Here is a 24,412-nt window from a genome sequence, read left to right on the forward strand (position 1 = left end):
CCCTCACTTTCCCCTTTCTGTTTCACCACCACCACCAATTATCTTTCTGGATTGTAAACTCCTTGGGGCAAAGACGCTTTTGCCTTTCACACACTGTGTGCAATGATGGCTTGGTAACAACAAACCTCTCATTACAGTTTATAATAATAATAATTATAATAATAATAATAATAATAATAATATTTTAATTTATATACCGCCCATCTTGCTGGGTTTCCCCAGCCGCTCTGGGCAACTTGCAACACATATAAAAACATAACGCATCAAACATTAAGAAACAAAATATCCTGTATGAGCAACAAACAAACCAATAAATCAATAGAAACCAACAACAGTAATAACAATAATAAACAGTTTACAGTTATACCCAAATTATAATAACCACCAACCCCAACTAAACATTTAATCAACATCAGCCCAACAAAAACAAAACAGAGAAATCAAATTTAGAACCGTTTAAAACATTTCAGCGAGTTGCCCCAACCCTAGAGTGCATGCATGAGAAAGTAATGGGGATTTCTAGATCTGAATGATGAATGACCGGACTTCTAGATCTGATGGTGTTGTGAATCATAGAATTGAAAGGGACCCAAGGATCATCTAGTCCAACCCTCTGCAATGCAGGAATATGCAGCTGCCCCATACAGGGATCAAACCTGCAACCTTGGCATTATCAACACACTGCTCTAACCAACTGAGCTAAGTGTTCATTTAAGGCAGGGGTCAGCAACCTTTTTCAGCCCTGGGCCGGTCCACCGTGCCTCAGACCATGCGGTGGGCTGGACTATATTTTGAAGAAGAAAAAAATATGAACGAATTCCTATGCCCCACAAATAACCCAGAGATGCATTTTAAATAAAAGGATACATTCTACTCATGTCAAAACACGCTGATTCCCGGACTGTCCACAGGCCAGATTAAGAAGGCGATTGGGGCGGATCCGGCCCCCGGGCCTTAGGTTGCCTACCCCTGCTTTAAGGCAATACTTTATTGGTCTGTTGCTTACTGATTGCTGGAGAGGGTTTGCCTTGCAGCTGGGTGGGTGTGTTTTCTTCAATATTCTGCACTTTATAAAACACTGCAGCATTCTTTCTTTCATTTACAAATGCCAATCTTAACCACGGCTGCTGTATTTTCTTTTACGTGTATTATTTAAAAAATAATATCCATATCGCAGAAAACCATCAGGAAATTGGAAACAGTCACAATTATTGTGGGATGCAATACATAAGTAACAGTCAAGTACGACATTCCTTGTTTTCCTAGAGTGGACATGCAGGGGAACGTTTGGTCCAGCCAGTCGAAAACTTCCTGTTTCCTCCTAGGCTGGGACATCCTTCCTTTGCATGTGACTAGAGGTGGACGTGACCTTACCTGCCCAGGTAACAAAAGGGACAAAGCACACAGCACCACCTCTCTCTTTGGCTCCCTCCATTGTTGGAGCATCTCACAGATCCACACGTATGTACTTTGTAACTAAGTCTGCCTTCAGGGATCCAACTTTGAACTGATGATGTGAGTAAACTTATTTTATATACAGTCATACCTCGGGTTACAGCTGCTTCAGGTTGCGTTTTTCGGGTTGTGGACCGCCGAAACCTGGAAGTACCGGAGACAGCTTACTTCCAGGTTTCAGCGGTTGCACATGCACAGAAGCACTAAATTGCACTTTGTGCATGCGCAGAAGCGCCGGATTGCAACCCGTGCATGTGCAGACGTGCAGATGCGGGTTGCAAATGCTGCAGGTTGTGAACGTGCATCCCGCACAGATCATGTTCGCAACCTGAGCATCCACTGTACTTTAAACAAGATTGTGGCATGTTTATTCTTTTAAGAGGGACATAAGGGAACTTAATGGGACGCGGGTAGCACTGTGGTCTAAACCACAGAGCCTAGGGCTTGCTGCTCAGAAGGTTGGCAGTTCGAATCCCCGCGAAGGGGTGAGCTCCCATTGCTCGGTCCCTGCTCCTGCCAACCTAGCGGTTCGAAAGCATGAAGTGCAAATAGATAAATAGGTACTGCTCTGGCGTTTCTGTGTGCTGCTCTGGTTCGCCAGAAGCGGCTTAGTCATGCTGGCCACATGACCCGGAAGCTGTACGCCGGCTCCCTCGGCCAGTAAAGCGAGATGAGCGCCGCAACCCCAGAGTCGGCCACGACTGGACCTAATGGTCAGGGGTCCCTTTACCTTTAAGGGAACTTACCAGGAACTTAATAGTGAGAGGCTTACACAAACCTGCAACCAGCTATCTGCTGTGCGTTTAAAAAGGGAACTGTAAAACTCTGCTAAGGAATAGAACTTGCTAGCGCAAGTTAGGAAGGATATTAATAAACAAAATATCCTCTCCTGCCACCCTGAACATTCCCACAATTATGTCACTGGAAGAGCGAACGATTTGGCACCCTCTTCCTCCCACCCCCCTGCCGCCAGGCCTCACCCTCCCAGCATCTCCTTGGTGTTGATGCTGTAGGTGTCTTTGAACTCCGCCGTTCTCAGCTGGACAATGCGATGGGTGAAGGGAGCAGGTGGAGGGGGAGTGTCATCTGGAAGAGAGAGGCAGGGGTTAAAACAAAAGAAAAACCACTGGGCTGATTCATTCATCCACCTGGGGCTCCCGCCCTGCAGCCAGCTCTCCTCCGTGGCTCCTAGAAGCTGTCTCAAAAAACACACAAGACGTAACCGGCTGTACTTTTGAATAAATAAGGTATACTATTCACTCTATCAAACTGTAGATTTCAATGGAAGTCTCATAAAGTTCAACAGAAAAAATCCCAGTCGATCAGTTCATTCTCTAGTCAGTTCATGCATAAGGTCCATACATGTATAAGTGTCTATTCCACCTGTCTGTTCAAAGAGTCCAATAATCCACATGAAGAGTTGTTACAGTTCCACAGAATCCTTTCACGGAGTCTAAGACAAGGATTTCCAGAATATTAGCCTTGTTTCACCATCCTAGGGTTCATCAGTAGAACAGGCTCATATACTATGCTATAAGATCCACTATCCTGTAATATAGCTGCCTTGTGGCTATACTCATTCATGAGAAAGGCTTTGAAAGTACAAAAAAGAGAAGCCTTTTTGTTAGGAACTGTACTATGTACTAAGCTGTTGGACTACGCAGAGATGGCAAGAATGAGCAGGAAAATTAGAAACCAAAAGGATCAAAACTTCAATAAAGAATAGGGGAAATTTATATTATACTTGAGAGACAACATATGAACTCCTTAGCAGGTTTGAAATAACTCTTGTAATATGTGCATGCACACAAAAGCTCATACCAATAACAAACTTATTTTCGTCCAGGTACTACAGGAAGGAATTTTTTTGTTTGTTTGTTTCTTGTAATGTTACATAGACTTTGGACACAACGGAGAACTGAAAAGCTAGAGTGATTTACAATATGCAGTTGAAAAAGTTAACTAAAGAACCCATGGAGGGGAGGAGGGAAGTCTAAAGATACGGAAGAATCTTCTTGTAATTTTTTTCATTTGTGATTTTGAATGTGAATTAATTTGTAAAACCAAAAAAAAAAATTTTTTTTTAATGAAAGTAAGCCCCAAGGAAAATCTGTACCCGCTGCCTTGTGGGACATTTTCGGAAGAAAGAAAGGTTAAGGAAACTACACACAAATCCACAGGCTGCATGGCTGGTCCTTTCTGCAACTCCTGCAGCCAAACATCTTGCTCTGCTTTGCTTAGTGCAACATTGGTGGGGCTGAGAGGGGGAGCGGATCTTGTCCTCTGGGCAGCCCAGGACCTCCACACACCCTGGCCAGGCTTGTGCACCTGGGGGGAGAAACGCAGTCCAGCCACCGATGGAAATTGCCATGGCCAGGATTCACAGCTGATGGTGACAATTCTGTACGCAGCAGTGCTTCCCCAAGGCATGTGCAGAGGGTGACCCCTACTGGCGAAATGGGGATGGTGCGTCTGGGCAGCAGCATGAGGGATGGCGCCTTGCCGACTAGCAATAATAATAATAATAATAATAATAATAATAATAATAATAATAAATTTTATTTATACCCCACCCTCCCCAACCAAGACTCAGGGCGGCTAACACCAGGTAAAAAACAATTGATTAAAATACAACTTAAAAACAAGATTAAAATGCAGCCTCATTTCAGTGGAACTGAATCAAAAACTTTTTGGGGATGAAAACGTCAAGTCTTCACCAAGGCCAACTATCCAGACTGGTCCTACGTGGGCCAGAAAAAAGCCAGGGAAGTCCCCAATTAGGAGTTCCATCACAGAAGGAGAAAGGAAAGAGGAAAAAGGAAAGAGGGGGAGGGGATCAAGTTGATTCCAAGCCAAAGGCCAGGAGGAACAACTCTGTCTTACAAGCCCTGCGGAAAGAAATCAGATCCTGCAGGGCCCTGGTCTCCTGAGACAGAGCGTTCCACCAGGCAGGAGCCAGTGTAGAAAAGGCCCTGGCTCTGGTTGAGGCTAATCTGACTTCCTTAGGGCCCGGGACCTCTAGGGTGCTACTATTTATGGACCTTAAGGTCCTCCGCGGGGCATACCGGGAGAAGCGGTCCCGTAGGTACGAGGGTCCTAGGCCGTGAAGGGCTTTAAAGGGGTTTCATCTTTGCTCCAAGACGTATCCAGGCTGGGGCCAAAACCATCTTGGCCACAGGTGCAACCCAAGGTCTTAGCTGTTTTCCCAATCGAAACTGCTCCCTTCCTCAAGATGCTGCTTAGCTTGAGCTGGGCTGCAGGTTGTGGACTCTCCTTCCTCGGAGGTCTTTAAGCCAGGCATAGGCAAACTCGGCCCTCCAGATGTTTTGGGACTACAACTCCCATCATCCCTAGCTAACAGGACCAGCAGTCAGGGATGATGGGAATTGTAGTCTCAAAACATCTGGAGGGCCGAGTTTGCCTATGCCTGCTTTAAGCAGAGGTTGGGTGATCATCTGCCCTGGGGGCGTTAGCTGACATTTCTGCATTGTAGGGGGGTTGGACTAGATGACCTCTGGGGATCCAAACTCTACAATTCTATGAATTCAGGTGCTCATCAGGGAGAACGCCTGAAGCTCAGTCGCAGAGGGACCACATTTCTTGCAGGAGATTTTGGGTTCAATCACTGGCATCTCCCGGCAGGAGGAAGGAAGGTTGGCTGGAATCGCACAGAAACTGAGAAAAATCATTCTATTTCCAGTGTTTAGGCTGGGAGTAAGAATATAAGAGGGGACACGGGTGGCGCTGTGGGTTAAACCACAGAGCCTAGGATTTGCCTATCAGAAGGTCAGCGGTTCGAATCCCCATGATGGGCTGAGCTCCCGTTGCTCGGTCCCTGCTCCTGCCAACCTAGCAGTTCGAAAGCACGTCAAAGTGCAAGTAGATAAATAGGTACCACTCCGGCGGGAAGGCAAACGGCGTTTCCGTGCGCTGCCCTGGTTCGCCAGAAGCGGCTTAGTCATGGTGGCCACATGACCCAGAAGCTGTACGCCGGCTCCCTTGGCCAGTAAAGTGAGCTGAGCGCCGCAACCCCAGAGTCATCCGCAACTGGACCTAATGGTCAGGGGTCCCTTTACCTTTACCTTTAAGTATATAAGAGCCTGCTGGGCCAGACTGATGCACCAATGTTTTTAAGCAGAGGTCAGATGGCCATCTGTCATGGATGCTTCAGCTGAGTTTCCTGCATTAAAGGGGGTTGGACTAGATGACCCCGGGGTCCCTCCCTTCTGTCTCTTTGTTTTATCATGCGTTTTGTGTCCACATTTTGTGTTTCCCTTCTGACTCTACAATTCTACGATTTACTTAGAATCTGAAGTGGAGAGACAGTGTTGCATAGTGGCTAGACTTTCCGACTAGGACCTGGCAGACCAGGTGTGATGGCCTGGGATTCGGACTTGGAGGCTGAACCTGAGGAATCCCAGCCTGCACAGGATTCCCCGCCTCCAGAACCAGCTGAGCCGGGGCTGGGGTGTGAGCCTGAAGGGTCCTCACCTGTGCTGGGTCCTCAGGTGCAGGCATCAGCTGAGTCTGCTCTGGCTCCTGAGGTGATGGAGGACCCATTGCCTGCAGGTGCGCCACTCTCAGCCCCGTCAGAGGAAGCGGAGGTTGCCTCTGGGTCCGGTAACCCTCCAGCCTCTCCTGAGCTGCAGAGGCTCAGGGCAGAGAGGCGGAGGGAACTAAGTTCCCGCAGGAGGAGTGCTCACCTCCAGGCCAGGAGAGGCAAGTCACCAGAGGATCGGGGCCTCCCTATGCCTCGGGGCAGATAAAAGCAGGCCAGCCCCAGTCCCAAGAGCAACATTGTTGGTTGCTAGTTCCTGCCTGCACCCTGTCCTGCTCTTCTGCCAGAGTTCCTGACCTCACCCAACTCCCTGCCTTGGACCCAGCTTCAGCCTTGACGGACAGCCTCCATACCGCACCCTCGACCTTGGACTGGACTCGGACCTCGCCGCATGGTTAACCCTCGGGACCAGCACACCAGGGTTCGAATCCCTCGCTCGGCCATGAGGCTCACTCCGTGACCTTGAGCTGGTCCCTGCCTCTTTCAGCCTTCCCTACCTCGCAGGGGTGTTGTGAGGATTAAATGATTCTAGAATTCTGTGATTCTGATGGGAAGCCAGCATGGGGTTTCCAAAGCATTGCCACCTCCAACTGTGCAGCAAGGCCATTGGCTAGTGGTCATCAACAGCCCTCTCCTTCATGAATTTGTCTAACCTACTTTTCGGCCCTCTAGGGTGCTGGCCATCGCAGTGGCAAAGAGTTCCATAGGTTAACCATGTCCGTCCCACTCCATTAGTGAGATTTCACCGGAGACATGACCCACATCCTTCTAAGCCTATCTTTGCAGTCACAAGGGCTAGAAACTTTAATTTTCTTAAAGGTGCTAGGCATAGGAAGCTCTGTACCAGATACTGCACACATCCAAAGCTGCACAGCACGGCCCTAGTTACAACCACAAGAGGTGGTGCATTGTACTGAGTGAGGCCACTGGCCAGTGCCGGATTTAAAGGTAAAGGGACCCCTGACCATTAGGTCCAGTCGTGGCCGACTCTGGGGTTGCGGCGCTCATCTCGCTCTATAGGCCAAGGGAGCCGGCGTACAGCTTCCGGTTCATGTGGCCAGCATGACTAAGCCGCTTCTGGCGAACCAGAGCAGCGCACGGAAACGCCGTTTGCCTTCCCGCCGGAGCGGTACCTATTTATCTACTTGCACTTTGAGGTGCTTTCAAACTGCTAGGTTGGCAGGAGCAGGGACTGAGCAACGGGAGCTCACCCCGTCACGGGGATTCAAACCGCCGACCTTCTGATTGGCAAGTCCTAAGCTCTGTGGTTTAACCCACAGCGCCACCCACATCCCCAGTGCCGGATTTACGTATAAGCTAAACAAGCTATAGCTTAGGGCCGCACTCCCTTGGCCCCCAAAAAATTTAAAGAAAAAAAACCTGGGTGTACATTTCCAAAATAAAAGATAAAAAACAAAAAAAATAAAACCTACATACAGCAACAGTGTTTTGTGTTGTGTAGGCTCCTACGATGTAAGTAATGGGCCCCCAATCATTTTATGTTAAGCTTCATAATTATTTCACTATTAATATACTTCTTCTTAATTGTATTTCAGTTCAACAGTTACTTTGATAAAATACATATTTTGTTATGTGTAAATGGCTTTAGATACCTATTAGGCCCATAAATTACCATAGAACATATATTCAACACAAAAAAACCAGCGACAATTTGTTGTTGGCAAAGCACAGCTGGACATATAAAGGGCCCCATTACCTTCAGTAGCTGAGGGCCTCATCAAACCTGTATCTGGCCCTGCCACTGGCCCACTTAGTTCAATATTATCTCCACCAGGCATGGGCAGAAGGTAGGTTGGGATTTACTGGTCAATATCTGCATCATACTAGATCTACGTTCTCCAACCTTGGGTCCTCAGACATTTTGTGGAACTACAACTCCCATCATCCCCAGCCAATTCGGCAAATGGCCAGGCACTATGGGACTTGTAGTCCAACAACATCTCGGTAACCCAAAGTGCAGAATACTGTACTAAACAACCGTCAATCTTCATTTCCCAGGTTGTTAAACAACAGCAACAGCATCCCTCACAGCTGCCTGCCCTCCCCTGCCAAAGCAAAGAAACTCTGGGGGCAAATTAGGAATTAATTTTGTGTGAGAAAGGACTGAGGGTTCAGTTCTAGTGCCGCAAACTAATTCCTGGGCTGAAAATGTGCTCAGATGCACTCTGCTCCTTTATCCTGGGTGTCTGTCTGTTATCAGTTCAAAGGCAATATTTTGCACTTACTGGTGGAGCTCAGAAGTTCTAGCTAAAGGTAAAGGTAAAGGGACCCCTGACCATTAGGTTCAGTCGTGGCCGACTCTGGGGTTGCAGCGCTCATCTCGCTTTACTGGCCGAGGGAGCCGGCATACAGCTTCCGGGTCATGTGGCCAGCATGACTAAGCTGCTTCTGGCGAACCAGAGCAGCGCACGGAAACGCCGTTTACCTTCCCACCGGAGTGGTACCTATTTATCTACTTACACTTTGACGTGCTTTCGAACTGCTAGGTTGGCAGGAGCAGGGACTGAGCAACGGGAGCTCACCCCGTCGCGGGGATTCGAACCACCGACCTTCTGATCGGATCATGCAAGCTTGAAGTCAGTCCATCTCAGATCTATCCTGCCTTGCAATGGCTCTCCAGGGTCTCCAACAGAGAGGTTGTCCCAGGCCTTCCTGGAGACGCCAGGGAGTGCGGCCTTCTGCGCATGTCCCATCACTAAGTTATGACCCATCCCTGAGACACTGGCCTCCTGGTTCAGGTCCCGAGGTCTCCATGAGAAAGAAAGGAGGAGTGGACAACACAGCACTGTCTGCCTGAACTCCCCTGCACTTTCATTGGGCCTTCGAACATTTCTTTTCATAAGGACTAGAAACTTGAGATTCAGTTGTTTCATTTGACTTTCAGATTGAAGATTCTGCAGATCCTGCCCTTGGCACACGAAAACTGCAGGTGCCTAGCAAATGCTCAGCCCAGGACAAAACCCACCTGGTGATCGCTCCCCAACAGACAACACACAATCGTCCTCCCCTTCCATTGCTGCCCTGCCAACCCGCCTCTGCCCCTTAACCTCACCCACTTGCCACATTTTGCCTTGCACACACCCCACACTCCCTCCCTCCCAACCCCACTGCAAGGTCACCCAGCCACAAGACACGCTGTCCCATCTGTCACAGCGGGGAGAGCGATCTCAACAATACCTGATTATGCGATGCGCCCCGGTCCCTCGCCCTGCCAGCCTGCTTATCTCATGGAAAGGAGCTTTTCTCCGCATGCCAGAGAGGGAGGGAGGGAGCGCATGCCAGGTGGATCAGGGCACAAGGCAAACTTTCCTCCTGCCCTGCAGTCTCCAAGCTCTGGGGCTCAGCAAAACCACAGCCAAAGGCACCAGCTGCTCAGGAGATCCTATGAGGCCGCGGTGGTCAGCAACAGCACAACCCTGGAGCAAATGAGGGCCACATGTTGGGCAAACAAGGAGCTGAGGCATCCCACCAGTTGATGCGAGTTTTAATCCATTTTACTATGGATCCTAAACAGCCTCGGTCCAGCATACCTGAAGGAGCGTCTCCACCCCCATTGTTCTGCCCGGACACTGAGGTCCAGCTCTGAGGGCCTTCTGGCAGTTCCCTCACTGTGAGAAGCCAAGTTACGGGGAACCAGGCAGAGGGCCTTCTCGGTGGTGGCGCCCGCCCTGTGGAACACCCTCCCACCAGATGTCAAAGAGAACAACAACTACCAGACTTTTAGAAGACATCTGAAGGCAGACCTGTTTAGGGAAGCTTTTAATGTTTGATGGATTACTGTATTTGAATACTTTGTTGGAAGCCGCCCAGAGTGGCTGGGGAAACCCAGCCAGATGGGCGGGGAGATATAAATAATAATAATAATAATAATAATAATAATTATTATTATTATTATTATTATTATTATTATTATCATTACCTGTGCAAAGTGCTTTGTTTTCAAGTAACAGTCTGCTGCAGGGAACCGGGACGGTGCCGAAAAGGCATCCCTTTGCACAACCAGGGCCGGCCCACCCATTTGGCAGGCTGAAGAAGCAGCCTGGGGGGGGGGGGAAATCCCACCCTCTCCCTGAGACGAAGCCAGGCACAGCCTAAAGCAGGTGTCCCCAAACTAAGGCCCGCAGGCCGGATAAGGCCCGAGGGACATGTTTATCCAGCCCGCGGCAACCCCTACCGCCCGCTGCCAACACCAACTCTTACCAGCACTGCCCTGCTGCCCACTTCCGGGTCGGAGGAGCACCGGAAATAGCTTATGCGCATGCGCAAGGATTGTTAGCGCATGCGCAAGCATTATTTCCGGTGCACATCCGGTTCGGAGGAGGCCCGTGCACATGTGCACAAGCTATTTCTGGTGCTCCTCCGACCCAGAAGTGCGTCGGAAATAGTGTGTGCGCACGCGTATGGGCATGCGCTCCAATGCCCGCCGCGCGATCGGCGCTGGAAACACCGGCCTGAGGCGTGGTAAGTTTGCTGACCCCTGGGCCTAAAGGATGAACAACTTACATTTCATTTCTTCCTTTTTTTAAAAAAAGAGAGCTGTTCTGGCCCCCTGCCCCTCACTCCTATTCCCTCCGTCTGGACCAGGCTCGTTCTGCTGGCCCCGCAAAGCCAGAGGCCTTGATGGCCTTACCCAAAATCAGGGACGGGTCCTCTTTGCCAAAGTCCGGAGTGAGGTACGGGCTGGTTGGGGTATCTGGAACCTCTGCAGGGGTTGCCGCGGTCTCGCTTCCTTCCGACGGCGGCTGCGCTGCGGAAACACTGGGCTCACCAGCATCCTGAGTTGTGGCCCCTGGGGCTAAGGGAGCGGGTTCGGCCAAGGTCCTTTCTCCTTGATCCGCTGGGCCCAGTTGCTCTGCCGCTGCTGGGGCCTGCGCCGAATCAGGGGGGGCCTCCTTGTCTTCCCCAGGGGGTGGCGGGTCCGCTTTGTGGGTGGGAGCCGCCAGGTCCTGAGGAGTCGGCTCTTTGAGATCAGCCGGAGCCTCTTCCGGAATATCTGCTAGGCTGAAATGTCAGAAGAGGAGAACATCAAAGGAGAAGCTGCTACAGCAGCTGGCCCTATCTAGTCCAGCCTCCTGTGCTCACTTTGGCCAACCTAGATGTCCATTATGGGAAGCCCGCAAGCAGGATTCGAACACAAGACCCCTCTCCCCTTCTGCGGTTTCCAGCAACTGGGATTCAGAAACATTTGCTGCCTCCGATTGTGGATGCAGAGCACAGCCAGCATGGCTAACAGCCTTTGATAGCCTCTCCTCCTCCTCCTATTATTATTATTATTATTATTATTATTATTATTATTATTATTATTAATTTTTTAGTGTTACATACAATGTTAGGTTAAGAAGAAAAGGGGGAAAGAGGGGGAGGGGGAATGGTGAGTGGGGTGGGGTGGCAATGCTTCTATTATTCTACTTAGTGTATGTGACCCTAGCTGCCCAAAGACTGTCTCGCCAGAGTGGTGCATGCTCTGGTTATCTCCCGCTTGGACTACTGCAATGCGCTCTATGTGGGGCTACCTTTGAAGGTGACCCGGAAACTGCAATTAATCCAGAATGCGGCAGCCAGACTGGCGACTGGGAGCAGCCGCTGGGACCACATAACACCGGTCTTGAAAGACCTACATTGGCTCCCAGTACGTTTCTGAGCACAATTCAAAGTGTTGGTGCTGACCTTGAAAGCCCTAAATGGCCTCGGTTCAGTATACCTGAAGGAGCGTCTCCACCCCTATCGTTTTGCCCGGACACTGAGGTCCAGCTCCGAGGGCCTTCTGGCGGTTCCCTCGCTGCGAGAAGCCAAGTTACAGGGAACCAGGCAGAGGGCCTTCTCGGTAGTGGCACCCACCCTGTTAAACGCCCTCCCACCAGATGTCAAAGAAAAAAAACAACTACCAGACTTTTAGAAGACATCTGAAGGCAGCCCTGTTTAGGGAAGTTTTTTCTTTTATTGTGTTTTTAATATCCTGTTGGGAGCCGCCCAGAGTGGCTGGGGAAGCCCAGCCAGAGGGGTGGGGTGTAAGTAATAAATTATTATTAAATTAAATATTATTATTAAATTAAATATTATTACAGTATTATTACAGTATTATTCCTTGGTGGTGAGAGAGGTTGGGGGGTGGCTTAGGGTGTGGTTGTTTGTCTTTGGTTGGCTGTAGTGAAATTTGTTTTTTTTGTGGGTGGGTGGGTGTTTTTGGATCAGGTTAGCCACATTGATTCGGACGCTGTTGGCGGGTTCTTGTTGCTGTCTTGTTGGGCTGTGTATGTGATAAAGGGGAACCAAACCGGGGTGAAGGCGTCTTCTTCTATTTGCCCCCGTGTCAGTTTCAGTTTGTTGGTTAGTTTTTCTAATAAGGCTGTTTCCCATACAGTGGTACCGCGGGTTACAGACGCTTCAGGTTACAGACTCCGCTAACCCAGAAATAATACCTCGGGTTCAGAACTTTGCTTCAGGATGAGAACAGAAATCATGCTCCGGCGGCAGCAGGAGGCCCCATTAGCTAAAGTGGTACCTCAGGTTAAGAACAGTTTCAGGTTAAGAACGGACCTCCAGAATGAATTAAGTTCTTAACCCGAGGTACCACTGTACTATTTGATACCATTGGTCCATGCTTACTCCTGACAGGTCTCTCCAGTGTCTGGCTATGATGTTCTGGCTGCTGAGAGCAGGTGGGTTCCCTCTCCTCCTCCTCAAACTTGTCTAATCCTCTTTTATTGTATTGGATTATTGTAACTCGCTCTACGTGGGGCTGCCCTTGAGACTGACCCAGAAACTCCAGCGGGTGCAGAATGCTGCAGCGAGACTCCTTACGGGGTCTTCGCTGCGAGATCACATTCACCCGGTGCTATACCAGCTGCACTGGCTCCCGGTGGAGTACAGGATCAGGTTTAAGGTGCTGGTTTTAACCTTTAAAGCCCTATACGGCCTAGGACCCTCGTACCTACGGGACCGCCTCTCCTGGTATGTCCCACGGAGGACCTTACGGTCTTCAAACAAAAACATCTTGAAGGTCCCAGGCCACAGAGAAGTTAGGCTGGCCTCAACTAGAGCCAGGGCTTTTTCGGCTGTGGCTCCAATCTGGTGGAACACTCTGTCCCAAGAGACCAGGGCCCTGCGGGACTTGACATCTTTCCGCAGGGCCTGCAAGACAGAGCTGTTCCACCAAGCCTTTGGCCAGGGCACAGCCTGACTCCCTCCCTCGGCAATCTTCGCGGAGCTCTGGCCCAATGGTTGCCAGTGGCTTGATTTGAATTAATTTTATAATGAATGATTTTAGAGTGTTGTGTTGTACTGTTGTACTGTTTTATTGTTGTTAGCCGCCCTGAGCCCGGCTTCGGCTCGGGAGGACGGGATATAAATAAAATTTATTATTATTATTATTATTATTATTATTATTATTATTATTTTAAACTCATCCAGGTTGGTGGCCATCCCTGCCTCCTGTGGCAGTGAGTTCCACCGTTTTAACTCTGTGCTGCATGAAGAAAGACTTCCTTTTTCCTGTCCTGATCATTCCAGCTTTCAGCTTCATTTGATGTCTCCCCAGCTGAGATTTGCAGCACACACTTAGACCCTACAAGTGTCCCTATTTTCCAGGGACAATCCCAGATTTACAGAAGCCGTCCCAGTTTCTCATTCAATCCTGGAATGTCCTGCTTTTTCTTAGGATGGCTGTGTTCTGCCTCCACCATCGGAGGCATTATGTCTCTGAACACCACTTGCTGGGAATCTCAAGTGCAGAGATCATTTTCAGGAGCGTCGCTCCCCGAGATGGTGAGACTCACTTGGCAACAGCAAGAAACCACGGCTTTAGTCCCATCATCACAGCCCTGTGGAACTCTCTGCCACTAGAGATTCAGCACCTGTCTTCTGTGCCAACTTCTAAACCCTGCTGAAAACTTTTCTATTCTGCCAGGCAATTATGAATAACATCACTGCATTCCAAAGAAAGAATCAGAGCTGGAAGGGACCACCAGGGTCATCTAGTCAAACCCCTTGTAATACAGGATTTTTTTTACCAATATGAGGCTCATCCTGGAGATTAGCAGGCTCTACTGACTGAGCTATCTCAGGTATGGTTTTATTACATATTCAACATGGATAGAACATGGTTAACGGCAACTGAGGACATGTCACAACAACAACAACATAATAATAATAATAATAATTTATTTATACCCCGCCCTCCCCAGCCAGAGCCGGGCTCTGGGCGGCTAACACCAGTAAAATTACAATAAAAACAATAATGGGGGGGGGGGGGAGAAATTTTTTTTTAAAACCAATTTAAAATACAGGTTAAAATACAATTTAAAATGGAGCCTCATTTTAATAGTAGCCCATAGATCAAAACCTTAAGGGGAGGGAAACATAAGGGTCAGCCTGAGTCCAAACCAAAGGCCAGGCGGAACAGCTCTGTCTTGCAGGCCCTGCGGAAAGATGTCAAGTCCCACAGGGCCCTAGTCTCTTGGGCAGAGCGTTCCACCAAGTCGGGGCCAGTACTGAAAAGGCCCTGGCCCTAGTTGAGACCAATCTAACGCCCTTGAGACTTGGGACCTCCAAAGTGTTGTCATTTGTGGACCTTAAGGACAAAGGAGGAATGTGGAATGATACCTTTTGTCTTGTGGACAACCTTTGTCTTAAAAACCGAAATCACTTAAAAGTTAAACGAAATTAAATAGACCTTTGGTGCTTTTATAGCTGCTGCTGGTGGTGGCCATTGCTGAATATTGATGGTTGCTTCTTGCATATAAGTGAAAACAATAAAATAAAACAATGTCTGCTTTTAACTTTTTTCCCCAAAATTTTATATTCATTTTATAACACAAATAAACAGCACAAACAGGAAAACAAACAATAGAAACAAATTCTTATCCTTATTTTTTCTATGATGGACTATATGGAACTTGCCAAACTGACCGGGAGACTCCGAGACCAGAGAGAAGAGATGGTGGAAGAAGATTGGAAGAAGTTTAAGGAATATTTTTTAAAAAATGTTAATATTTGAATCTTAGAATAGCTTTGGAAGTGGATTTAGGCTGTAGGGTTAGAAGCAGAAGATAGTGTATTTTAAAATAGTATTATTTGCAAGTGAAGAGTTTTATGGCTAAAGTAAGTGTGATTTTAAAAAATGGTTAGAAATTATGATATATGCAAACTGCTAAAGATGAGGTAAAATGAAAATCAGATAGGGGGGACTTGGGGAAGCCCACCTAACAATGCTTTCAACTTTTTTATGGCTTCATTGCTGCAAACCGCTTTGATATATATATATTTAGAAACAAATATTTTCGTACATCAATGCATTAATAAAGGCTGTACAAGAGAGAAGCATTACCTGGGCAGGTGCGCTGGGCAGCTGAGGCTCTGCTGAAGTTCAAGGTGCTTCTGCTGGGAGCTTGGTGGGCTTTCGTGGCTCCCTTCCCCTCCTGCCACGGCGGCTTGGCTTGGCGTATGGCTCTCTTCCACTGCCTTGGCCGCATCCTGCCCTGCTCCCCCTTCCGCTACCTGGCTTGGCTCTTCAGGCCCGGCTTCCGCTGCTTCCCTCGGCTCCCCCAGGCCCACGGCGGGCGCCTCTGCTCCCCCTTCTGTGCCGGGGATACTGCAAGACCCTCCCTCCTTCTCCATCCTCTGCTCTCCTCCCAGGGGAGCCTCCTCAGACGCTGGGTGTTGGGCAGAGGCGTCCAGACCTGGGCTTACCTCCTTGGCCTTCAGCTCAGCTTCTGCGCAAGACACAAAATATGGGAGAATAGTGCTTTCCCCCCCTGATACAGCAAATAACAAAAATTAAAGCGACAAAAAGTGTTTTGGGGCATTGCAATAAATTGCCGTACATGCCAAGAGGAGGCAGGGTTTATTCATTTATTTCCAAGAAAGAAAGAGAGAGAGAGAGAGAGAGAGAGAGAGAGAGAGGAGGGAAGGAAGGCAGGAAGAAAGAAAGAGAGAGAGAGAGAGAGAGAGAGAGAGAGAGAGAGAGAGAAAGAAAGAAAGAAAGAAAGAGGAGGGAAAGAAGGCAGGAAGAAAGGAAGAAAGGAAGAAAGAAAGAGAGAGAGAGAGAGAGAGAGAGAGAGAGAGAGAAAGAAAGAAAGAAAGAAAGAAAGAAAGAGGAGGGAAAGAAGGCAGGAAGAAAGGAAGAAAGGAAGAAAGAAAGAGAGAAAGAGAAAGAAAGAAAGAAAGAAAGAAAGAAAGAAAGAAAGAAAGAGGAGGGAAAGAAGGCAGGAAGAAAGGAAGAAAGAAAGAGAGAGAGAGAGAGAGAGAGAGAGAGAGAAAGAAAGAAAGAAAGAAAGAAAGAAAGAAAAAGAAAGAAAGAAGGAAGGAAGGAAGGAAGGAAAAAAGTAGTTTACAAAAGAAAGATAAAAACAACAAAAAATTCATTATGAAAAATTAACAACAAAAACTTCAGAGGCCAAAGTGGCTGGGGCAATGGATGTTTATTTCACCTTTGTGCAGCAGACTGGTTCCTACATACATTTGCAAACACTCTCTCCTGCCTCTATTCTCTGTCCAGACGAACAAGAACCATCATCAGAGTTCGAGGGTACTTTCCAGCCAGGCAAAAACACTCATGGGCAGTTACAAGGGCCGGATAGAGAGGCATTCGGCCCCCCAGTCTGTGGCTCCCTGCCGAATTAACAGCAAACTCGTTCCCTGAGTCCTGACCCTCATGCCCTCCAACCAGATGTCAAGGAGAAAAATAACTACCAAACTTTTAGAAGACATCTGAAGGCAGCCCTGTTTAGGGAAGCTTTTAATGTTTGATGTATTACAGTATTTTAATATTTTTTTGGAAGCCGCCCAGAGTGGCTGGGGAAGCCCAGCCAGATGGGTGGGGTATAAATAAATTATTTTATTATTATTATTATTATTATTATTATTATTATCGCGCCTCCACACTGTCATTCCGCAGGAGAGAATAAAAAAGCGCCTAGGAGAATTTAAGTTTTGCATGATTGAAGGACCCTGGCACAAGAAACCCACCTCTTCAAACTACAGTGGTACCTTGGGTTAAGTACTTAATTCGGTCGGGAGGTCCGTACTTAACCTGAAACTGTTCTTAACCTGAAGCATCACTTTAGCTAATGGGTCCTCCTGTTGTTGCTGCTGCGCCGCCGCCGCACAATTTCTGTTCTCATCCTGAAGCAAAGTTCTTAACCTGAAGCACTATTTCTGGGTTAGCGGAGTCTGTAACCTGAAGTGTATGTAACCTGAGGTACCACTGTATGGACTTTTTGCAGTAGTGAAAGTGATAGGGACTACATTTTCCAGGATTCTTTGGGCAAAGTCCTGGCTGTTCAGGCAGTACAAGAGAGTTTCCTACATATTGTCTATGTGCACCATCTATATCTGCAAAGCCCAAAAAATGCCACAGGGCCTCAATCTATCCTCCGGATAGAAAAGCAAACTCTGCAGCAGCTGCCTCTGGAACTCCCTGCCACTTGAGGAAACGGTGAGGTGTGTGCACGAAACAGGGCGCTTGTTCCCTGCTTTAAAAGCACCGCTTCTCATCCTCTTCAGGAGAAGCAAACGCGCAACAAGGGGAGCATAGGGAGGCATGTCCCTGCACCCCTCAGAGCGCATGTCAAGGATGAGCATTGGGGAGTGTGCACAGGCCAAAGGGAAGCTGCTCTGGCTCAGCAACCCGTCCCCCTCAGTGGCCACCTGCTCCAGGTGCAATCTCTCATAGCATTTCTTGCTAAAAGTGACAGCAAAGACCCTCTCTCTGGCAGAGATAATGTTGGGTGAAGGCGGTGAAGGTCCTCCGTCTGGAGGCGGTTGGAGGACAGATGGTGGCTAACAGATTGAGGTTGAATCCTGACAAGACAGAAGTACTGTTTTTGGGGGACAGGAGGCGGGCAAATGTGGAGGACTCCCCGGTCCTGAATGGGGTAATTGTGCCCCTGAAGGACCAGGTGCGCAGCCTGGGAGTCATTTTGGACTCATAGCTGTCCATGGAGGTGCCAGGTCAATTCTGTGTCCAGGGCAGCTGTTTATCAGCTCCACCTGGTACGCAGGGTGAGACCCTTCCTGCCCGCAGACTGTCTCGCCAGAGTGGTACATGCTCTGGTTATCTCCTGCTTGGACTACTGCAATGCGCTCTATGTGGGGCTACCTTTGAAGGTGACCCAGAAACTACAATTAATCCAGAATGCAGCAGCTAGACTGGTGACTGGGAGTGGCCGCTGAGACCACATAACACCGGTCCTGAGAGATCTGCATTGGCTCCCAGTACGTTTCCAAGCACAATTCAAAGTGTTGGTGCTGATCTTTAAAGCCCTAAACGGCCTCGGTCCAGTATATCTGAAAGAGCGTCTCCACCCCCATCGTTCTGTCCGGACACTGAGGTCCAGAGCCGAGGGCCTTCTGGTGGTTCCCTCGCTGCGAGAAGCCAAGTTACAGGGAACCAGGCAGAGGGCCTTCTTGGTGGTGGCACCCACCCTGTGGAACGCCCTCCCACCAGATGTCAAAGAGAAAAACAACTACCAGGCTTTTAGAATACATCTGAAGGCAGCCCTGTTTAGGGAAGTTTTTAATATTTAATGCTGTATTGTTTTTAACACTCGATTGGAAGCCGCCCAGAGTGGCTGGGGAATCTCAGCCAGATGGGCGGGGTAAAAATAATAAATTATTATTATTATTATTATTATTATTATTATTATTATTAGGTTGAATGAATTGTTGGAACAGTTGAGTGACCTGTCTTGGGCTGGCCATTGGTCCATCTTCCTCAGTACTGTCTGCACTGGCTGGCAGCAGCAGTCTAGGCTTTCCAGCAGGATTTTCTCCCAGCCCTTGTTGGAGATGCAAAGTGAGGGACGTTTTCCCATCCATTCCGCCTGGCCTTTGGTTTGGAATCAACTTGGTTCCCTTCCCCTCTTTCCTTTTTCTTTTCTCCTTCTGTGATGGAACTCCTATTTGGGGACTTCCCTGGCTTTTTTCTGGCCCACGTAGGACCAGTCTGGATAGTTGGGTGTTATGTACTGAGTTGAATAGGATCCAAAATGCAGCTGTCTGATTGGTCCTAGAACAATAGGATCCAAAATGCAGCAGTCTGATCGGTCCTAGAACAATGCAGCAGTATGATTGGTCTGCAGGAGCCACCCAATCCAGCTCCAGAATGAAGTGAATCCGCAACCTGATTGGCCTACAGGAGAATTCCGGAATTAGCCAATCACCTGGGGCCCATTATGTAAATAATGTATATAAAGCAGACATTCTGGGGGAACTTCCATTCCTCCTCACCACTATGAGCTGAATAAAGAGCATGAAATCCACTCTCGACTACGAGTATATTTCATTTGCCTTGGTGAAGACTTGATGTTTTCATCCCCAAAAAAGTTTTTGATTTGAGTTTCTACTGAAATGAGGCTGCATTTTAATGTTGTATTTTAATCTTGTTTTTAAGTTGTATTTTAATCAATTGTTTTTATACCTGGTGTTAGCCGCCCTGAGCCCGGTCTTGGCTGGGGAGGGTGGGGTATAAATAAAATTATTATTATTATTATTATTATTATTATTATTATTATTATTATTATTGGTGAGCTGCAGCCCCTGGGCTCTGGCGTGACAGAGACGAGTTCATCCCCAGCTATTCTGCATTTAAGATAGCATCTTTTCCCATTTCCCCCCACTGCTGCCTGCAACACACGTTTCCATCTGCTGCAGTCCATCCTCTGCCAAAAACTACATTATTCGTTTTGCTGTCCGCGGTGGTAGAATTGCATTATATTGGCGTTGTTTCATTATTACACCCCATTCATTTCAATGCAAACACAGTGGAAATGGGGGGAGGAAACACAATCACAGAATCTCAGAGTTGGAAGGGACAGCAAGTGTCATCGAGCCCAATGCGAGAATCAGTGCCAAATCAATTCCATATCGAAGGCTGGAAGTGACAACAGTGGATACCAATTATGTCCAATGGATTGAGTTTGATTCTGCAAATGCATTGTCAATTTCCCCTCCCATTTCCATTGGAAATCTGACATCCTGCTGGGGATATTGGACAGCGAAATCCCAAAGAAAGACTCAACAGTATTTCTGTATGTGACTAGAGTGGCAAGGATTCTCTGTACACAGAAATGGAAGCAGGAGAACACCCTCAAAGGGAGGATGGCTGTGAAAAACTTGGAATATGCAGAGATTGCAAAATTGGGAGCGTGGATGAAAGATGCAGATACAGAAGGAAACAGATTTAGAATCTTTCAAAGAAGACTAGAAAAGCCTGTTTTCCCATATGCGAAGGCCACAGTGGAGTTTGAAGCATTTATTATTATTATTATTATTATTATTATTATTATTATCATCATCATCATCATTATTATTATATAGAAAACAGCAGAACGTATTAAGAAACAGGTTGGAGAGAATGAAAACTGAACCTTAAAATGTAACTGTATGTAATTTGGGCTATGAATATCGCTGTTGGCTGGGTGAGAACTCACTAGTTTTGTTGAACTGGAATATAATCGTTGAGCAACAAATGTAACTTTCTATATGGAAAAAAGAACAAATTATTATTATAGGGGGGAAAGTAATCTCTGACATCTCTGCTCTTAATCAACCCATCAATCAAAAGAAGATCTACTGTGTTGCCTAGAGTAGATTCAATTCCCTTATTCACACATTGGAATAGAGAGTATTTCCTTTTCAGCCATTCCTTTTTTTTTCTTTTTTCTTTTAAAAATTAATTTATTTCGGGAGTTTTACATACATTATATTATCTCCTTCCAATTTTTAAATTTCCCGTACAGTTTTTCCTTCCCCTCCCTTCCCACTCCCCCATATCCATTGGAAGGGTTCAAACAATTATCCTCAGCCACGGGCATAGCATCTTTAGTTTCTACCGAATGTCTTTTGTTCCAGTAGTTTTTATCCATTGAAGATAGGGGTTCCATCTGTTCCTTATCGTGGTGGACTTGACCTTCCACGTTGTTTCCTGTGACGTTACTGCGACAGTGTCCGACTGAATAAGTTCAAACAAATAACTGTTCCATGCCTCTACTGTCCATTTTTCTCTATCTTTCCATTTTCCTCTATCTTTCCAACCTAAAGCTATCGTTGCCTTTCCCTCTAATATCATAGCTTTGAAAGTAAGCTGGTCTCCTTTCTCTATAGCCGCGTTTCCAAGTATATCCATGGTCATGAAATCAAAGTCTATTGAAAGCTTCGCTTTAAACAGTTCATTAATAACCTTTAGGATTTTATCCTTTATACTTGGAATAATAGGACTGGAAATGCCCCCAAAAGATGTTAGACTGTTTTTGTATGCCACTACAGTGGCAAGACTTTTATTAGCCAAAAGCTGGAAATCACAAGAAATACCAACAATAGAAGAATGGCAGATGAAGATGTTGGACTTTTTGGAGCTGGCTGACCTGACTGGAAGAGGAGATACATGAGGATTGGAAGAAATGTAAAGAATATTTAGCTAAATATTGTGATATAGGATAAACAGAAAATTCTTGGAAACAGTAAATAGGCTTAGGGGTAAAATAAGAATATGTGATAGTAAATATTAAGGATTAAAATATATTAATTAGGAGAAGAGGTTGGTAAATGAAAGGAATTAATATTACTGTATTAGAAATATGAATCTGGAGAACTGTTATATAGGTGATATAATGAAATTCAGTTAGAGGGGATTCGAGGAAGTCAGTAATCAATGTAACAAGAATTAGGTATTTGAAGAAACAATTTTTCTTTGTGTTTAATTTATGTGCTTTTCTTGTGTGTTTTGTTATGTCATTTTTGTGATTAAGGTGGAAAATCAATAAAAAAAAATTGGGGGGAAATAAAATAAAATAACCTTTAGGATTTTATTCCGGAATTCCTTTACCTCTGGGCATTCCCAGTACATATGGGGAAACCACCCCTTGGCTAGTTTACAGTGCCAACAGTTAAGAGTTCAATTCTGCTACCATATTAGCTAGCTGGGCCGTTCAGCCATTCCTTACCCTGACCAGGAGAAGGCAATGAAAGCAGCCTGGAGGGACAAGGGCTGCAGCCTGGACAGAGCCCAACCGGAACGCCCTCTGTGCCAAGGGAGGGAAGACTTGGCAAGGCTGCTAACCAGGCCGGCTGTCTGCCCTGCGGAGGCAGCTGCAAATGGGTCCCATCAAGAAAGTGGCTGGAGTCATAGCGATTGCACCCATCAAGGACACATAGCCGAGAGCCATGCATCCCGCTCGAGTTCACTGGGATTAAAACAACCGCCTCGCCTGGTCCTCCGTCTTGCAGCAGACCAAGCACATCGCTTCTCCAGTGTCCCTAGGGGTCAGGGACAATTGTTTGAACCAATTAAAGATCAGATGATTGATTGCCGGCCGGCCTTTAATACTCATCCCCCGCTGAAACCAAACATTCATGGCATTTGCCCGCATTCATCATCCCTTGCGGCTGCACACTGAGTCTCCCTCCCTCCCCCTGCTACCTGCCTGCCCTATGGAAATTATGATTGTAAGCTCCCAGGGGCAGGGGCTTTTTCCTTTTTGTTTAAGAAAGCTCAGTGTGGCGTTGCATACATTGGTAATTAAATCTCAGCCATCACCGTTAGTGATGGCTTATGGTCATACAAGAAAGCCCAACAATAATTACAACCGGTCAGGAATCAATTAAAAATAGTAAATTCACATTTCACCGAAACCACATTGATGTTATTGCTCATGACAACATTTAGGTGAAATTGATTTGTCTACTACAAAAGAAAACTCAGCCTCAGGCCTGAAAAAAGCATGAGGTGACAAAGATTCACGACTAAAGGCTATCACTTCGTTATTGGAACAAAACAACCTCTTTAATATACCGGTAAGTCTTCCCCAATTCCTTCTTACAGCAACATACCAGAAGCAAAATCACATCCAAAGATAAACAAGAATGCTCTCTTTCCATCCCTACTAGTTAAAAAATTCCTGCGTCAATTAACATGTTGACTGATTGATCCATAAATCAGATCAATTAGCACTTGCAGGCCTGTTTGGAATGCCCCTGATTTTTACATTTTTTCCTCTTTGGCTTGGCCCGTAGCCATGCCCATTCCACAGAGCACCTGACTGTTATTTCAAACTATACTCCACAGGCACACACACACACACACACACACACACACACACACACACACACTAAAAAAGGCCAACGGAATAGATGCTCCAGTGCCTAAAAACAAACTCAGTCCAACTTTGCAGACGATTCCCAGCTTTGCACAAAATTTCACAGTTCTCCGCAGACTCTGGATTCATTTTGCACACAGTCCGACATGCTCTGCTTCAAGGTGTGCTGTTTTTTTGCCACCCCAAGGCACCTCGTCGATAGGTGGGTGGCAGCTCAGACTAAAGCTCAAGGCTACCTTGGAATCAAAAGCCTGAATTGTGCAAGGAAGAAGCTTGCAGCGTGAACTGCACTCCAGACGGCCGAAGGAAATCAGCAAAAGTCTGGCCAAGATTTGCCTGATCTTACCCTAGGGAGCAGATGGAAATAGCCGCCTGCAGAGAGCCATCGCCCGGGCACCTGCCAGAGACATTAGCCTCAAGAGCAGCCACCTCAGAGCTCGATTCTCAGAGCGGGAGCCACCAAGACGGTCAAGAGGACCTCTTTGGCCCAAGGCATCTCTCGACTGCTGGTAGCAGAGCATCCAAACCACGCCAAGGCTACCCTGCACGATGCCCGGGCAACGCTGGTGGGAAGAGCATCCCCAAACCATCTCTCTCCATCTCCCATGAACAAAAGGTTGGAGTTTACCTGGACAGGTAGCCCTCCGCATAAACCCACAGAAAGGCCACGAGCAAAGCCGCAGGCTAGAAGACTCTGCCCGGCCCAAGGAAGTCCCAGCGCAGAGTGAGGCCTCTCCCGGTCTCTACCCCTGGGGAAACGAGGCAAGGGACCCGTTACCTACCGTCGCCGTTGCCGACGGCCGCCAGCGCTGGATTAAAAGTGGGACAGAGCTGCCCGCCTTCTATACTCTGCGTAACTGAGCTGGATTAAGCGTGGGGAGAGAGGAGTATCTTTTACCCCAGAACTCTGGCAGTTATGAGCCTGCTGCGCTTTGCTCTGCGGGGCCACCTGTTCCCTCTGGCTTCCGTTCAAAGGACACTCCATTCTGCTGCCCGGCGCTCTCTCTCTCCTGCTCAGAGGAGATGGGAATTCAAACAAACAGAAATCAGATGACCCAGCCACCCTTGCTGAACTCCCTGCTCCTTGGGGAGCCTGCCGGAGGGGGTCTGGCCCAGAGGAGAAAGCCCTCCCTTGCCCGCCCGACCCCCAGCAAGACCCAAGCTGGGAGAGAAGGCTTTCTTAGGCAAGGTCTCCTGGGTTTGCGTGTCCCAGGGAGGACGTCCCATAGATGCCCGGGGCTGTTTAGCGGCGATGGGGATTAGGCCAGACGCAATGGGCAGAATC

General features: G+C 47.5%; 1 protein-coding gene across 2 annotated transcripts in view; it reads right to left on the reverse strand.

Annotated features, from left to right (window-relative positions):
• Positions 1-24,065, reverse strand: part of MYLK2 (myosin light chain kinase 2) — a 42,696-nt gene extending 18,631 nt beyond the window's left edge. Inside the window, exons 1-4 of one of the 2 annotated variants that reach the window (XM_081011222.1) lie at positions 23,910-24,065; positions 15,360-15,744; positions 10,665-11,035; positions 2,436-2,541 (exon numbers count right to left, since the gene is read on the reverse strand). In XM_081011222.1, the coding sequence (XP_080867348.1) occupies positions 2,436-2,541; positions 10,665-11,035; positions 15,360-15,649 (767 nt within the window). In that variant the 5' untranslated portion in view covers positions 15,650-15,744; positions 23,910-24,065. The other variant, XM_081011221.1, reaches the window with a different exon arrangement.
• Positions 24,066-24,412: the final 347 nt, after the last annotated feature.

The sequence above is a fragment of the Podarcis pityusensis genome (genome assembly GCF_964106645.2).
Source record: "Podarcis pityusensis genome assembly, chromosome: 6".
Classification (NCBI taxonomy): domain Eukaryota; kingdom Metazoa; phylum Chordata; class Lepidosauria; order Squamata; family Lacertidae; genus Podarcis; species Podarcis pityusensis.